We start from the raw sequence: 14,540 nt of genomic DNA, 5'->3' as shown, positions 1-14,540 counted from the left end.
TTCTAACGATGCTCTCTGCATGAGAATAGAGAGAGCCTATCATTATTATTTTTAAATTTTATTTATTTATTTGACAGAGATCACAAGTAGGCAGAGAAGGAGGCAGAGAGGGAGGGGGAAGCAGGCTCCCTGCTGAGCAGAGAGCCTGATGCAGGGCTGGATCCCAGGGCCCTGAGGTCATGACCTGAGCTGAAGGCAGAGGCTTAACCCACTGAGTCACCCAGGTGCCCGGAGAGCCCATCATTACTGATATGGAAGTAAAATCATGAAGGTTTTATATCTAGAAATATTAATAGTACAAATGAAAGAGTCAACAGTTGAACATGGATGGAAACAGATTAATATTTTAATACCAAAAATAACTTTTTAATTATTAGGCAAATTTGGTTTTGGATCACTTGACTCTTTGTACCTATGTCTGGAAACAATTCAACTAATTTAACTTCATGCTGCTGGCCTTTTCCCTTCTTGACAGACTGTTTCCCAATATTTGTAACTTGCCCATAATATTACTTCAAAGCATAGTGGTACAGGAGTTAATGGTCTAATTCAGTCTCATCATTCAGACCAAGTACTAAATTTGAAACCAAAAGCCAAGACATTTGTTCAAGATGAGGCAGTGGCTCTGAAAGACTGAATCCTGTTTTAAGAAAGTTTCCAGTTCAACTGCATTTCCAAATTCCAACTGTTATATATGTCTTAGCCACTGAACTGAGCTTCTAGACCAACACATGAATTATGATGAAAATTATCATCTGTTTATTGTTATAACTTCTCCCATGAGAAGGAGGTATATCTTATAAGGATGATGATAAAGATGTCTGATATGCTGTTTGGAACACATATCAGACAGATTTACTAGTCTTTAAAAATTCAGTATTCATTTATGAACCAGAGTTCATGTAATGCTGTAATAACATATATTCCAAGAACCTGAGCCTCTACTTAAAATATATATAGATCTATTTGTATTTTCCAAATACCTGTCTTACCCCTATCTTCTCCTAATAAGAGAAAGCTATTACCTCATTATTTATAAAATTTATTTTTATTAACTATTTACTTTGAAATGCTAGTACTAAGTACATTTTTATAGCTCATATAAATCTAACTAATCATTCATTTATTCATGAAAGGCAGCACAGCTCATTGTTTAAGAATCTGATTTCTGGAGCCAAAGGACTTGCATCAGAACCCTCCCTCTGGGGGCACCTGGGCAGCTCAGTCAGTTAAGTATCCAGCTCTTGGTTTCGCCTCAGGTCATGATCTCAGGTCCTGAGATCAAGCGCTATGTCCGGCCTGGTACTCATCGTGGAGTCTGCTTGTCCCTCTCCCTCTGCACCTCCCCCTGATCCTCCCCCAACCAACAATAAATAAAATCTTTAAAAAAAAAAAAAAAGGCAGCTGTGATTACTGCCCTCGTTTCCAGCTCTCTGTCTCTGCTCCAGACCCTGGCCCCATAGATCAGATGTCTCACTAGTTTCTGCAACCACACCTTTCTCAACAGAAGCTCACCAGCTGGCTCGCAAAGCGGCTCACTTTCCCTGTATTCACCCCTTTCCCTAATAACCAGCAAGACTCACAATAACTGCCTCCATCAAGCGTCCCCACAGTTGCCTCAGGCAGGAGTCTGGCAAAGTCTACTATTTTTTAAAAAATATTTATCTAGGGGCACCTGGGTGGCTCAGTGGGTTGAGCCTCTGCCTTCGGCTCAGGTCATGATCTCGGGGTCCTGGGATGGAGCCCTGCATCGGGCTCTCTGCTCAGTTCAGTGGGGAGCCTACTTCCTCCTGTCTCTCTGCCTGCCTCTCTGCCTACTTGTGATCTCTCTGTCAAATAAATAAATAAAATCTTTAAAAAAAATATTTATCTATTTGAGAGAGACAGATCACAAGTAGGCAGAGAGGCAGGCCGAGAGAGAGGGGGAAGCAGGCTCCCTGCTGAGCAGAGAGCCCGATGCGGGGCTCGATCCCGGGACCCTGAGATCATGACCTGAGCCGAAGGCAGAGGCTCAACCCACTGAGCCACCCAGGCACCCTAGCAAAGTCTACTATTTGTTCAAGGCTCAGTTCAAATACCATCACAAAGCCTTCACTGACCTTTCCAGGCAGGGCTGGGTGCTTCCTTGCCTGTGTCCTTAGAGAGTGATGTCACTGTGGCTTCACCCAGCAACGTGCAGCGTGCTGCCTACCAGAATGAGCATGCTGGAGGGCGGGCATCACCACTCAGCTGGAAGGGGCCAGCCTGCTGGGCATCCCCCACCACTGGCACCTCGTCCCCAAGGAGCACTTTATGTCCTCTGCACACCTGCATGTGCCGGTCCCCAATGTCACCTCTAGCCACTGGGTACAGGTGTAACCACCAAACGAAGAAGCTCTAAAGCGATGGCTTCCACGGGCCTCCAGCTCCAGGCAGTCCTGTGTGGCAACGTCTTGACTGTCCACACTGCAACACAAGCTGCACCCCCAAACCTGGAGAGATCCAACATCTGACCTCTGATGTTCTTACTGGGCCAAGCCCCAGCTTCTTCCAGACTCACCCGGGATAGAGTTCTCCAGGACAGGGAAGGGGTTCAAATGCTAGGCAGCTAAAAAGGACAAATGCTCACAGCATGGCCTTCTCCACAGTAGGATGAACTTGTCATCGCGGAGCTACCACCTCTGAAACAACGTGGGTCTCAATGTCCTATTCTCTCCTGGGGCATCTTGCCCAGGTCCTTGCTTAACGTAAATACTCAATAAAGACTTATTAAATGAATGGATGGATGAATAAATTCTTACTCAACAGCAATAAATGTAATATAATGTAAATATGTAATATGTATACATACGCATACATATGTAATATGTAAAATGTAAATGTAATGTAATAAGTCCCCAGTTTAATAAACAACTAATGTGATACTTTACACCCATCAGTTACTACAAAAAAAATGAATCAAATCTTCAGTAAGCATCCAACTGCTCTCACCTAAAAAGAGAACTGTAGTGATATCCAGATACACACAGTCAAAGCTAACCTTTCAGTGAAGTGCCTCATGCTGTCTCCTTGACAATAAAAAAAATTTTCTAAAAACAGGAAACAAAAAACCATCCTTTTTTTTTTTCTTTCTCCAGCTTCTTCACACTGAAAGGTTTTGTTCTGGCTTATCTTATGGAAATAAAGTTGTTTTTTTTTTTTAAACTAATGAACCAAAGTCTGTAGACTAACTCTCCTCAAGCAAATAGTGATTTACAAAACTTTCTGTGAACAGGGAAAAAATTATCATTTATTTGTTAAGGTTGAGATTCTTCCAGGTTTTAAATAAAGTTCATACCACAAAAGAAAACAATAAAATTCGAAGTGTCTGTTCTTTTCAAAAGCTATTTAGTTCAGGGGGTGGTGGGGGGGGTTCTGAGCAGGTAGTTTGGCTCCATTTGGCCCAAAGCAGAAAATGCAATCCAACAACTGCCAACTGCAATGCATACAGCTACAACGTTCCCCTCCCTGTCCCCCCAAACTCTTCTAAGAATACCCCACCTCTGAACTTGCTTTTCTGTATTTGCAGGTTGCCTTAAAAACAGAACCATAGGGTGTGGTGCATAAACAATGAATTTTGGAACACTGAAAATAAATAAATAAAAATTAAAAAAAAAAAAAAACAGAACCATAATTTTTCTGTGCTTCTGCCCACATTTGTCTCGGGTCCTACCTCCACTGCGAACTCGGGCCTCCCGTCCCCGCTGCGCTCACTACTACAGGATCTGATTTCCTCACTCAAAGTGGTTCCCAAATCAAGCGTGACCCCTGCCCTGTACTCTCACTGAAGCTCACACTTTAGAGTCTTCAACAATTTTTGTTTTACTAAAACCAACTAAAAAAACCACCAGGATCCTTTTATATTCTTTCCTTTATTGTTTCCAACTTAATCTTATCTGAAATTCCTTTGGAGAACAATACTGGTTTCCGTAACTTTAGGCAAGTATTAAGACCTAAGACTTCTGCAGCTATAGTACAGATGATCATAGTCTCAGTTCCCCTTGGTTACTGGATGCCAGGTCCCATGAGGGAGAAGACGACATTCAGAGGATCGCCTCTCCATCAACAATACAAGGACAAGATACTCCGACAGTGTCTTTACCAGAATCCAAGCTCTTTGCTCCCACTCCAGGTAACAAAAAATACATATATATGCAAGTATTTTCACACAAATGTCCATTCAAGAAGGAATTTTCTTAGGTTCGAGAAACAGAAGCCAAATCATAACTGATGCACATATAGTATGCACATAGTAGGTATCTCAAAGAACACACACTCAAGTGCCTGATTCATTAAGAGATTGTGGCACAAACCCGCCTTGTGGATTTCTGCCAGCCTCACCTGCATGCGGCCTTTTGTTTTTTGCACCTCTTTAAATAGCTAATCTTTGTAACTTCACACTACCCCTCCATCTGTAATGCGGGGAGAAAAAAACCTGAGGGGGAAAAAATAGCACTTCCTCAAAATCTGAATTCTCGTATCCACAGATATGCATTTAGGAACTCTGTGCTCACCAACCACATCCCCCATCTCACTGACTTTACTTTCCATCCATTCCAGTCTAAAAAGACCAGTACATAGTGCACTGTGAACACATTCTTACCCATCGTCCAAACCGTTGCCCAAATCCCAGTTTCCACCTGGCGTCCTAACAGTAAGCCTTCTTGACAATTTGCCTTTGTCTTCCAGTTCCAGTTTCTAAGTTCTCGGCTGACGGCCCTCCAGCTCATTTTTCTTGTCTTTCTTACCTGATTTGACATGTCTTGTTTCCTTACCCTCTCAGGCTTCACATGCACAATGGACACAACATTAATAAACGTATGCTTCTTACATACTGTCCTACTTCCTCACTGGTTTCAAATAGGCACCACTGTTCTAATGGGCCCTCTGTATTGCCTGGAGATGTCCTTTCACATTCGTTAAGTACCTAATACAACCACAGATGACCAATTAATATTTGTTGGATAAATTTTTGAAGTTGCTTATCTCGACATCTAGCATCTACCTAATGATATAGTCATTTCTATTATGAAGCAGTTACCGCCTACCTCATAAGGAAGTCAAAGAGCTCGAGGATCTTTCTAACCAGGTGTCACTCCCCAGCAATCAAGAACGGTACTCTGCACATAGAAGAGCACTTGGTAAAGTCTGCTAGCTGACTGATAGGAAGAAACATCCAACTGTAAACCACAGAGCCATTATAAGCTGCCTTATAAGCTTCAAAACTGGAGATGGACAGAACAACTCAAAATAACCCAAAGTATTTTAGAAATAAGGGAAAGAGTTTCACCATTCTAGCGACAACTCCCAGTACAGTACTAAGTTTCAGATGGAAAGTTAGTTTAGGCTCCTGTTTTTATATTCGCATTTAGAACGATGAAAAATGTTTGTGTTCTTAATAAGACCACATCTTAGCACTTTGAGGCAAAACAGGCCTAGGTAACAACTTGCCAAAGCAAAGAGAACAGCTAGAAGCAGATGCATGATCACAGAAGCCATTAAATTTTTGCACCTTAATTTTTGGCAGATTTTGTAGTCAAGTGCAACCTGACAAGGGTAATGAATAAACAAACAGCAGTTCTAGACATCTGGTAGTGTGGGAGGAATAGACATTTTGGTCTATCAGATAAATATTCAAAGATAAAACTTACTGTTGATTCCACCCTTAGCAAGAAAATTTTGTGAATGCTCATGGTGGGCAAATCTATGGGGAAAACCCAGATTGCAACCTGAACACTTCCTGATTCAGGTCCCCAGTGACAAGAGAGCCCCAGGCATCCTGTTCAATTAGAGGTACAGCACGCATCTGCCAAACCATGGGGTTGACCCGTCCTCGAAGGGGCAAGCATGCTCCCCACCACAGAGCTGGGATGCCCTGACAACTTCTGCCTTAGATTCTCCTTTCTCCACTTTTGTGGCTGATGAATGAGCTGTCAATTCTTTCTCAAGAATATGTCAATTTCTTAAAACGAGTTCCAGTTAAATTTTAAGTAGGGAGTCATACCTGCCTCTTAAAGGGACTTTGGCCCACCTGCATGTTTTGTGGATCTCAGCATTTAATTCTCTGAAGTTAACCTTATTGCTCTACTTTCATGTAGTTCTAGGTCAGGGTAACCCAATACCGCCACCACGATTGTCCCCAAACCCCGCATTAGCTGTCAACTATCTTTGGATCTTTAAAATTCAACATTAAATTCTTTAAAGTTCAATCTTTAAAATTCAATAAATCACATGTATACCATTAAAAAACAAAACAAAACAAAACAAAAAAACACCCCTATAAAGAGAAAAAAATGAACCAGGATCCAGTATAGTTGCAGACTCTAAAATGTCCCTGGCCATTTCAACTACCAAAAGGCAGGATCTTGTGAGCAAATTAAATCCAAGCATTAAAGTTTTGTCATAACTACCTCAGTATTCACAGTTGGCTTCCATCCTAGGAAAGAATTTCAGAATAAGAAAAGTAGACTGTCTTATAATTAAAAGGAAGTTTCCTTATTGCTTTAGTCTAGACTCCATTTATTATCACAGAAATTAAATGCTGGAAAAGAAGGGTTTGCTTAATGATGTTGCTTAATTACATGTCTTTAAACGTAAAACCAATATTGCCACCTAGTGGCAATCTGAGACAGCTACTCAACACGTGGAACGTGCAAAGTGTACACGGAAAGGACAATAAAAATTAGGGATAAGCAAACTGAAAACAGAAGCATAAAATAAAGTGCTAGAAAAAGTAAATACGGAAGTGAAATGGAACTGCTTTCTAAGCTTTAAAAGCTGAGAAAAATCTATCAGTGAAAAATGCAGTTTCTAATATTATCCACTTGCAGCATTACATGAGGAGCTGTGGGGGATACAAAGAGAAGTACAGAGCAGGGCTCGCCTCCCTTTGGAGTCTGAGGGCAGGACAGATGCCCTGGAGGAGAGAGAAAGGGCACTGCAAGGGAGCCTGTGGGGGACACCAGAGGAGCATCCCAGAAAGTGGTGTTCATCCTGCTGTCCGTTGTGGCGCACCAAGGCTGTCAAAGTAACAATAACAAACATTCAGCCCTTTAAAGGAAGGGAACCCCATCACAGGCTACAACACGGATGAACCTTGAGGACAGTACATTAAGTAAAATAAGCCTGTTCGAAAAAAGACAAATACTCTATGATCCCACTTACGAGGGGTACATAGAGCCATCGGATTCATAGAGACAACATCCAAGGGTTACCAAGTGTGGAGGGAAGGGAAATGTAGAGTTTTTGTGTCATGGGTATGCATCCAGTTTCTGTGGGGAAGACAAAAAGCTCCGGAAACTGGTTACGCAGTGTGAATGTGCTTTATAGTATTTACACCCAAAAATGGTTGAGGGCAGATTTTACATGCTTTGCTTTTTTTTTTTCTTCTTTTTTAACTATCATTAAGAAAAGTAACAATAACAAGAGCACCAGTTAACAGCAAAGTGCTCCGGGTGGGGACACCTCCCGAAGTAAGTACATGGGCAGGAGTCCCCACAGCAAGATGGCCCAGTGGCATGGCCATTTTTGAGACCCTGTCTTACGAGTTCAGTTGGGGGAACAGGACAGCAGCGACCACTGTTCAAGAGGCTATTCCTTCAGCGTCCCTGACATCAGACCATGCCCCTTCTCTGTGTCTCACGCACTCCTCCTACATCCCCAGAGGGTTGCTCATGCTCTGCCCAGTCCCCAAACCCTGGTTTTCCCCCACAGTCCCACTGCCCCCCGGAAGAAGCACCTTCAAGCTTTCTGCCACTGCCTACATATGTTCCTGATTCCAAATCCACTACCTTCTGGCCAAACTGTGCTCCTGAGTTTCAAGCAAACAAACATCCAGCCTCCAGCATGCGACACCTCCACCTCAGATGTCATGGGCAGAAACCTGCAGTCCTCTTGCACCCTGCAAACCCACGAATCCCAGCCTCTCAGATGGCAGCCCCACTCCACCCCACCTCAGCCCGACCTGGGCACCGGTCCTGACTTCTCCACCCTTCACCCCAACTGCCGCCATTCTGGCCTCACATCCCCTACCACCACCACCCCGCCAGCTCCACCCCTCGCCCCTGGCCCCATGCCTCTCACACTGGCTGTGGCGAAGCACCAGCAGAGGTCTGCGCCCCCACTTTGAGCAGCATCACCCTGGACAGTTCCAGTGACCTGAGATGAGGCTCCTTACCCAGGCTCATGTCTGTTCAGCTGCCCTCCTCACAGCCACTGGAGTGATGATTTTAAAATACAGAGCTGACACAAGGAGGCCCTAATGGCTCTCCCCTAGCCAGTCATTTTCACAGGCAGTGCTTGTAGTAACAGGGACTGTGGGTTCCTCCTGCATGTACTGCCAGGGGCCAGAGATGCTAAATGTCTTGGATCTCAAAGAAATAGTTCTCAAATGCCCAGAGCATCCCCTGAGAGGCTCTGAGAAAGGCCTGGACCCTTAAGAAGACCTACAGCTCATCTGCAGTCAGTCCCTACCTAACCTTCTGGGCTGTGGCACCCACATCCTGGGCAACACGCTCGTGCTTCTCCCCTGGCTGCCTTCCCCCGGTTGTCTACAGAGAAGCCCTCCCTGCTCCCACCCCCCTCTTTAACCGCACTAGTGCCTGATTTTTTATTTATTTTTATTGTACTGTGGCAAGAACAACTTAACATGAGCTCTGTCCTTGCAACAAAGCAAAAACTTTTTAGTGTACAACAGAGTACGATGCTGGAGTGCCCACCCCAGAGCTCAGTCATCTTACTTAATTGAAACTTTCGGCCTGTTGCTAACTCCTCACTTCCCCCTCTCCTGGTTACTACCGCCCTGGCTTTTGATTCTATGAATCTATTTTTAGATATCTCATGTACATGAAATCAAGCAGTATTTGTCTTTCTACACTTCACCCTTACTTTAAAATTGCCCATGTATGGGCCTATCTCCTCTCCTGGACTGTGGGCTCTTCAAGCACAAGGACTACATTTTGCTGATGCCTGTGTGGCCAGTGCTTTGCTCTGTAAATACTGAATGAATGAGTGAATGAATGGGAGGTTCATAGATAAATTCTTCTATTGACTAGGGGAGTCCTTGGTGTGTAAACAATGTCCTGACTTTAGCAGTGATGTCAATTTGTCTCTTCTTCCTTTTAGTGATTATAATCACCTTCCTCCTTTCAGCGATTAGAATTCCTTGCATTTTGACTAGATCCAAAGGCCACCCAACTAGAGATTACCTTTCCCAGTCTACATGTGTCCACATGACAGTGGGATGTAAGGAGAAATGACAGAAAAGACATATACCACTTCAGGGACATAACCTTAAATGGAAACTGGTTCTGCATACACCAGAATGCCAGTGTTGCGGTAGTTAACCAGTTCCAACCATGCCAATAAGGACAAGACACTTTAGCCGCTGGTAAAGTAACAAAACAGAAGGATTCTGGCATAGAGCTGCCAATCCCCAGCCCACACACCCATGGGACTATTTGTGAGTGGAAGGAAACCCCCACCTTCCTTAACTCATTGCTATGTTTTCTCCATTAATGTAGTCAAGTGAATTTCCTTCTTCTTCTCCATATTGTCTCTCGAAGATTCACTTACTCAAGAGATCCTACTTTCCTCGCACCAACTCATACTCCATCTTTTTATCCAACTCTTTTCTCCACGTTCTGTTGTTTCACTGGGAGAAGTAAAATAGCTATCCTAGTTAATATGAGAGGGGTCCACCATTATCAATTTAAGAATTAACCAAAAAATTTTAAATAGAGAAAATAATTTACTTAAACCAAGTTTTCATTTTAATTTGTTCAATTTCCTCCTGATTCAATTCCACTGCCATAGGTTGAATACCCGTCCTGCTTAAGGTGCTCAGGAGGGAGAAAAAGCAGAACAAGCTGGATTAAATGGGGAAGATACATAATCTAAAAGACAGGATTCCCTCTGTGAGAAGGAAGGTAACTCCTGAGAGTAAGTGATACGTAAGTCCATCCTGGTGTCATTACTGATTATGCAATCCGAGGCAACTGCCAAGGCCTAATTAATGCCTGCCTGAACCCAACAGAGGGATTATTCAGGCTACAGATTCCCCATCCTCTATGTCTTGGCCTTTATTTGGCCGCTCCACTAGTGCTTTACCAGAGCAAATGGAACAAAGCCATCCAGTCAAGGTTGCTGCATGTCTGTCTCTCTGACGAAATCAGACAAGGTTTGGTAGAAGGAAATCTCCAAAGTTGGGTTCCCAAACAAAGAAGTATTTTAAACTCATCACCAGCGTCTATCTTCAATTACCAAAAAACAATCTGTCTCTAGCATGCTAGTCTTTGCTTTCCCTTGAGAAGGTGTGACGCTCTAAGGAGGGGAGGCAAGGACCTGTCCTTATAAGGATGCTGGGAGGTTGGATGAATTTTATAGGTAAAGCATTTAAAGGTCAAGCACAACTAAACCTTATGCTCAGCACTATCTCAGCCTTGAATACCATTAAGGCTAACTTGTCCATGGCTATTTACAATCCTTTATTTCCCAGCACCCACCAACAGAAAGAAAGCAATCCATCAGAGATACACATTTCCTGTCAAAGAGTTCTTGTCAATAGAGCTGAGGGATGGCCTTCATCTATAGACAAGCACGTGTGTCTTGAAGGCCACAGCAAGGCAGTGTAGTGAGCAGGGTTGGCGGAATGTTTTTTGCTCCGCTAAAGAAAGCATCTCTACGGCAAGACAAGAAGGCAGATCTTCCTTTACCCAAACTTCCAGCCTTATTCATAGCAGCTTTAGATTCAGTTCATGCCTATTTTAAACATTATTAAAATATGTACCTGCATGTGTCGATCTTTCTCTCCATAATCCTTCTTGGATATTGCATTACAAATCAACCCAAAAGTTCAATTAATGATATGCAATTAAAAAACAGATTAAGAGACTCATGGAGAAAACACTAAGGTTAATGAAAATGTTATTTCAACATGAAAATTGCCTAAGAACCTGGTACTAAAATTCTGAATATTAATTATCCCTGCTATTTTAAGCCCTGCTTTTATAATGTTATTCCTTCCACTTCTTTTTATCATACTTTATGACAAAACCACAATAGTCCTACACAATTATGCAAGTCTCTTAAATTTAAAAAAATAAGAAGAATTTAGAAAATGAGGCTTTGAGCATCTGGAATTAACAAGAACATTTTAAACAAGTCGATATTAAATAAACAAAACAAGTCAGAAGAGTTAGTCTTATCTAAATAAAATGGATTCTTTACAGATGGAGTACTTTGGAAAAAATGAAAGCAACAACAAACAAGTAACTAGCAAACATCCCAGCCATCACTACATACCTGTGTAAGATTTGCCGCTTGTTTTAAGATGCTTTTTTTTAACTGTTCTGCTCTCTTTGCATGAAAAGAATTACTTTGACTCTGGATGACAAATACAATTCCTTTTAAATCTAGAACCAAAAAAAAAAAAAAAAAAGATTTCAGGTATTTATTTTTCAACAACTGAAATAAACTTAAAAGCAAGTTTAAAAAAGAAAAGCTGCAAGGCAAGCCTTCAGGCCATAAACTCTTAGGGGAAAAAAATCCATTTAAATGTAATCATAGCGACAAAAATCTCTTTTTGAACTGATCTCTGAAACATCCTTCCTAGAAGTTAGCAAATAAGCTCACTGTACTCCATCAAATCTGCAGTAACAAATCTGCACCTGCTCCTGCGTCTGTCGAAAGCATGACTGGTAAATGTGAGAAAGTAGGAAAATGTCTATAACACTAGCCTCCTAGTAGCTGAAAATCTTGTTTGCCACTAGCCTTCTAATGAGTCACACATAACCTTACCTTGCACCGTGACTTGTTATGGGTTGAAGGGCATCCCTCAAACACCACAGGTTCAAGTCCAACCCCCCAGGACCTCCAAATGTGACCTTATTTGGAACCGAGTCTTTACAAAGAGGCACTCAAGTTAAAGTGAGGTTGTTGGTGGGGACTTAAGCCAGTATATTTGGTGTCCTTACACAAAGAGGAAATCTGGACGCAGATACAGAGAGGGAAGATGATGTGAAGCCCCTGGGAGAAGACAGCCTTCTACAAGTCACAGAGAAAGGCCTCGGAAGAAACCAACCCTGCCCACACCTTGGGCTCAGACTTCCACCCTTCAGAACTGTGAGATGCATTTCCATTGTTTAAGCCGCACAATTTGTGGCATTTTGTTTCAGCAAACCTAGCAAACTAATAACACCACCTCAAGAATGTTTTGGATGGCTCTTTAAGGTGACACTGAACAGTGACGACTTCCGTCCCATCAGGTCACGAGAGCTTGCAAATAAATAACTTCATAATCTCTACTCTGCTTCACAGTTGAAACTGTGAAGTCCATCCTGGTGTCATTACTGATTATGCAATCCGAGGCAACTGCCAAGGCCTAATTAATGCCTGCCTGAACCCAACAGAGGGATTATTCAGGCTACAGATTCCAGAATTACGTGTTATCTCCAGGAAAACAGCCACGATTCCACAAGAGCAGGGCTTCACAAGAAGTGTGGCATACAAGCCCATCTACAACAACACTAGAAGTGTTTGCCTGCCCCCTAGACTCCCGCTTCAGGGTGGCCAGCTTTCTTGCAATGACGAGCACAGAGCAAACCCTTGAATGTTAGGCCCACCTGACCAGGGAAGACAATCGGAGGTATTGCCAGCAAAGATGGTTGCTTAGTCCCCACAATGGAGAAGCACATTAGGTTCTGAGTTTGCAATAAAGCAACGGACAGAAACAGCCCTAGGGTCACTGCCCTGCCCCCAGACAGGGGCACTGGTAAAAGGCAGACCTCACATAAACTGTAGCCTCCAGTCCACCTTATAGCAATAAATGTGGGGACCAACCCCCCCACCATGTGCCTTTCCTTTTAACACCTCTACTCAGAGACATAATCTGGTTTTAATTTTATCCCATATATTTTATTGTTTTCATGTTCAGTTCTATAGTTCCATTCATTTATTCAATCACTCAAATATTCATACAGCAAATAGCTCCACAATGAGCCATCTAGATCCTAAAAATAACCCAAAATACTCTTTGGTTAAAACTCAATAAAAAATTTAAAGGGAAATGTTCAACAAGCTGTTGAATAGGACCTAATTCTTTTCCTTTGGGGGTTTATATAAATATGAACATCCCACATACCTACCCTTCTTTCGAATCAGCTTCTTGGCTTTATAAATAGGACATACAGATAAGACTTAAACAAGTATCTCATGTTTCAACTGAAATGTAGTATTTGTTCTACTGTATCTGAAACATTAATGTAAGTGACATATCAAAAGAGGAGTTATAAAGACTTACTTTTGTTAAAAATGAAATAAACTTCAGAGAAAAATTTTTGCAAAATTTAATAAAGCTGAAGATGCACATTCCCAACGACCCAGGAACTCCACTCCTACTAATCATCCTTGAGAAACTTGTATAAACAAGGATATATAACAAGAGTGCTCACAGCAGGATTGTGTAAAAGGAAAAAATTTGAAGCAACTCCAATACCCACTAAGAAAATAAACCAACTGGAATACTATGCAGCAATGAAAATTAACAAGTACTTGAGGCATCACCCCAGATGGACATTATAGGTGAATCCTACAGACTGAAAAACAAAAGCAAGCTACAAAGGAATAACCATATAAATCAAAGGTTTGTGAAAAGATATGCACAAATATATATAAGATGGATATTATCACATGTGATCAGAAAATATAAAAGATTACATGAGAACACCAAATCAAGACCACAGTTATAAGGCTCCCACTACGTCAGGAATGTTATTTCTTAAACTAGTTGGTAGATACATGGATGTTCATTGTATCACTCTTCGTGGCTTCCCCTATGTTCAAAATAATTCATAAGAGGATTTTTAAAAGGGCAAATCCATCTGTCAAAAGGTTAATACTGCAGTAATCAACTCCTGCCTTTTCTTCTACCAGATCAGCAAAATTCCCACTGCTCCCACAAAGACAATAGTCCTTCCACATGGGAAAGAAGGTTTGCAGGAAGAAAAAAGTGAATCCTTCTCCTTTGCTTGCACCTGAGTCACGTGCTGTGGGTTTTGTTTGTTTTTTCTGCTACTAGGAAACCACCACCTTCCTTCTCATCCTTGATCACACGTGCTCTGGGCACTCATCCAGCAAATGTGCCTAAGTCTGTACTGAGGGCAAGGTTCTGGCGTGCTGAGAGAGGGAAGCACAGTCCCAGCAATAGCGAGCCTGAGCCAAGGTCAGAAGGCAGCCATTACAGTACAGAGCCAAGTGGGGAACTACGGGAGCACGGGGTGGGTGGTGGAGGGAGAGCAAGTGCAAGCAGACCTTCTGGAAAGGGGCATTTCCCACTTTTCCTTTAAAATGCAGCAATTTTCTTCAGACCCAGGCAGAGAGGGTGGCAGATTAGAGGTGGAGAAGGAAGCAGGGTTATCACAGAGCCCACAGCCTGCCTTCTCTCTGCAGCATCAGGAGTTGGTGACCAGGGAGTCTGTCAGGTACTTGAGAGAAAAAGATGAAGGGAACAGTCAGCGATAAAGTTA

General features: G+C 42.4%; 1 protein-coding gene across 1 annotated transcript in view; it reads right to left on the bottom strand.

The window, feature by feature from the left end:
* B3GLCT (beta 3-glucosyltransferase) overlaps positions 1 to 14,540 on the bottom strand; it is a 115,809-nt gene that overhangs the window by 74,658 nt on the left and 26,611 nt on the right. Inside the window, exon 4 of the mRNA XM_032880007.1 lies at positions 11,320 to 11,429. Coding sequence (XP_032735898.1) covers positions 11,320 to 11,429 — 110 coding nt within the window. The remainder of the gene's footprint in view (positions 1 to 11,319; positions 11,430 to 14,540) is intronic.

The sequence above is a fragment of the Lontra canadensis genome, unplaced genomic scaffold, assembly GCF_010015895.1.
Source record: "Lontra canadensis isolate GAN:19392208 unplaced genomic scaffold, GSC_riverotter_1.0 scaffold67, whole genome shotgun sequence".
Taxonomy (NCBI): Eukaryota; Metazoa; Chordata; class Mammalia; order Carnivora; family Mustelidae; genus Lontra; species Lontra canadensis.
The sequence above is the reverse complement of the archived record's forward strand: the minus strand, read 5'-3'. Positions and strand labels throughout refer to the sequence as shown.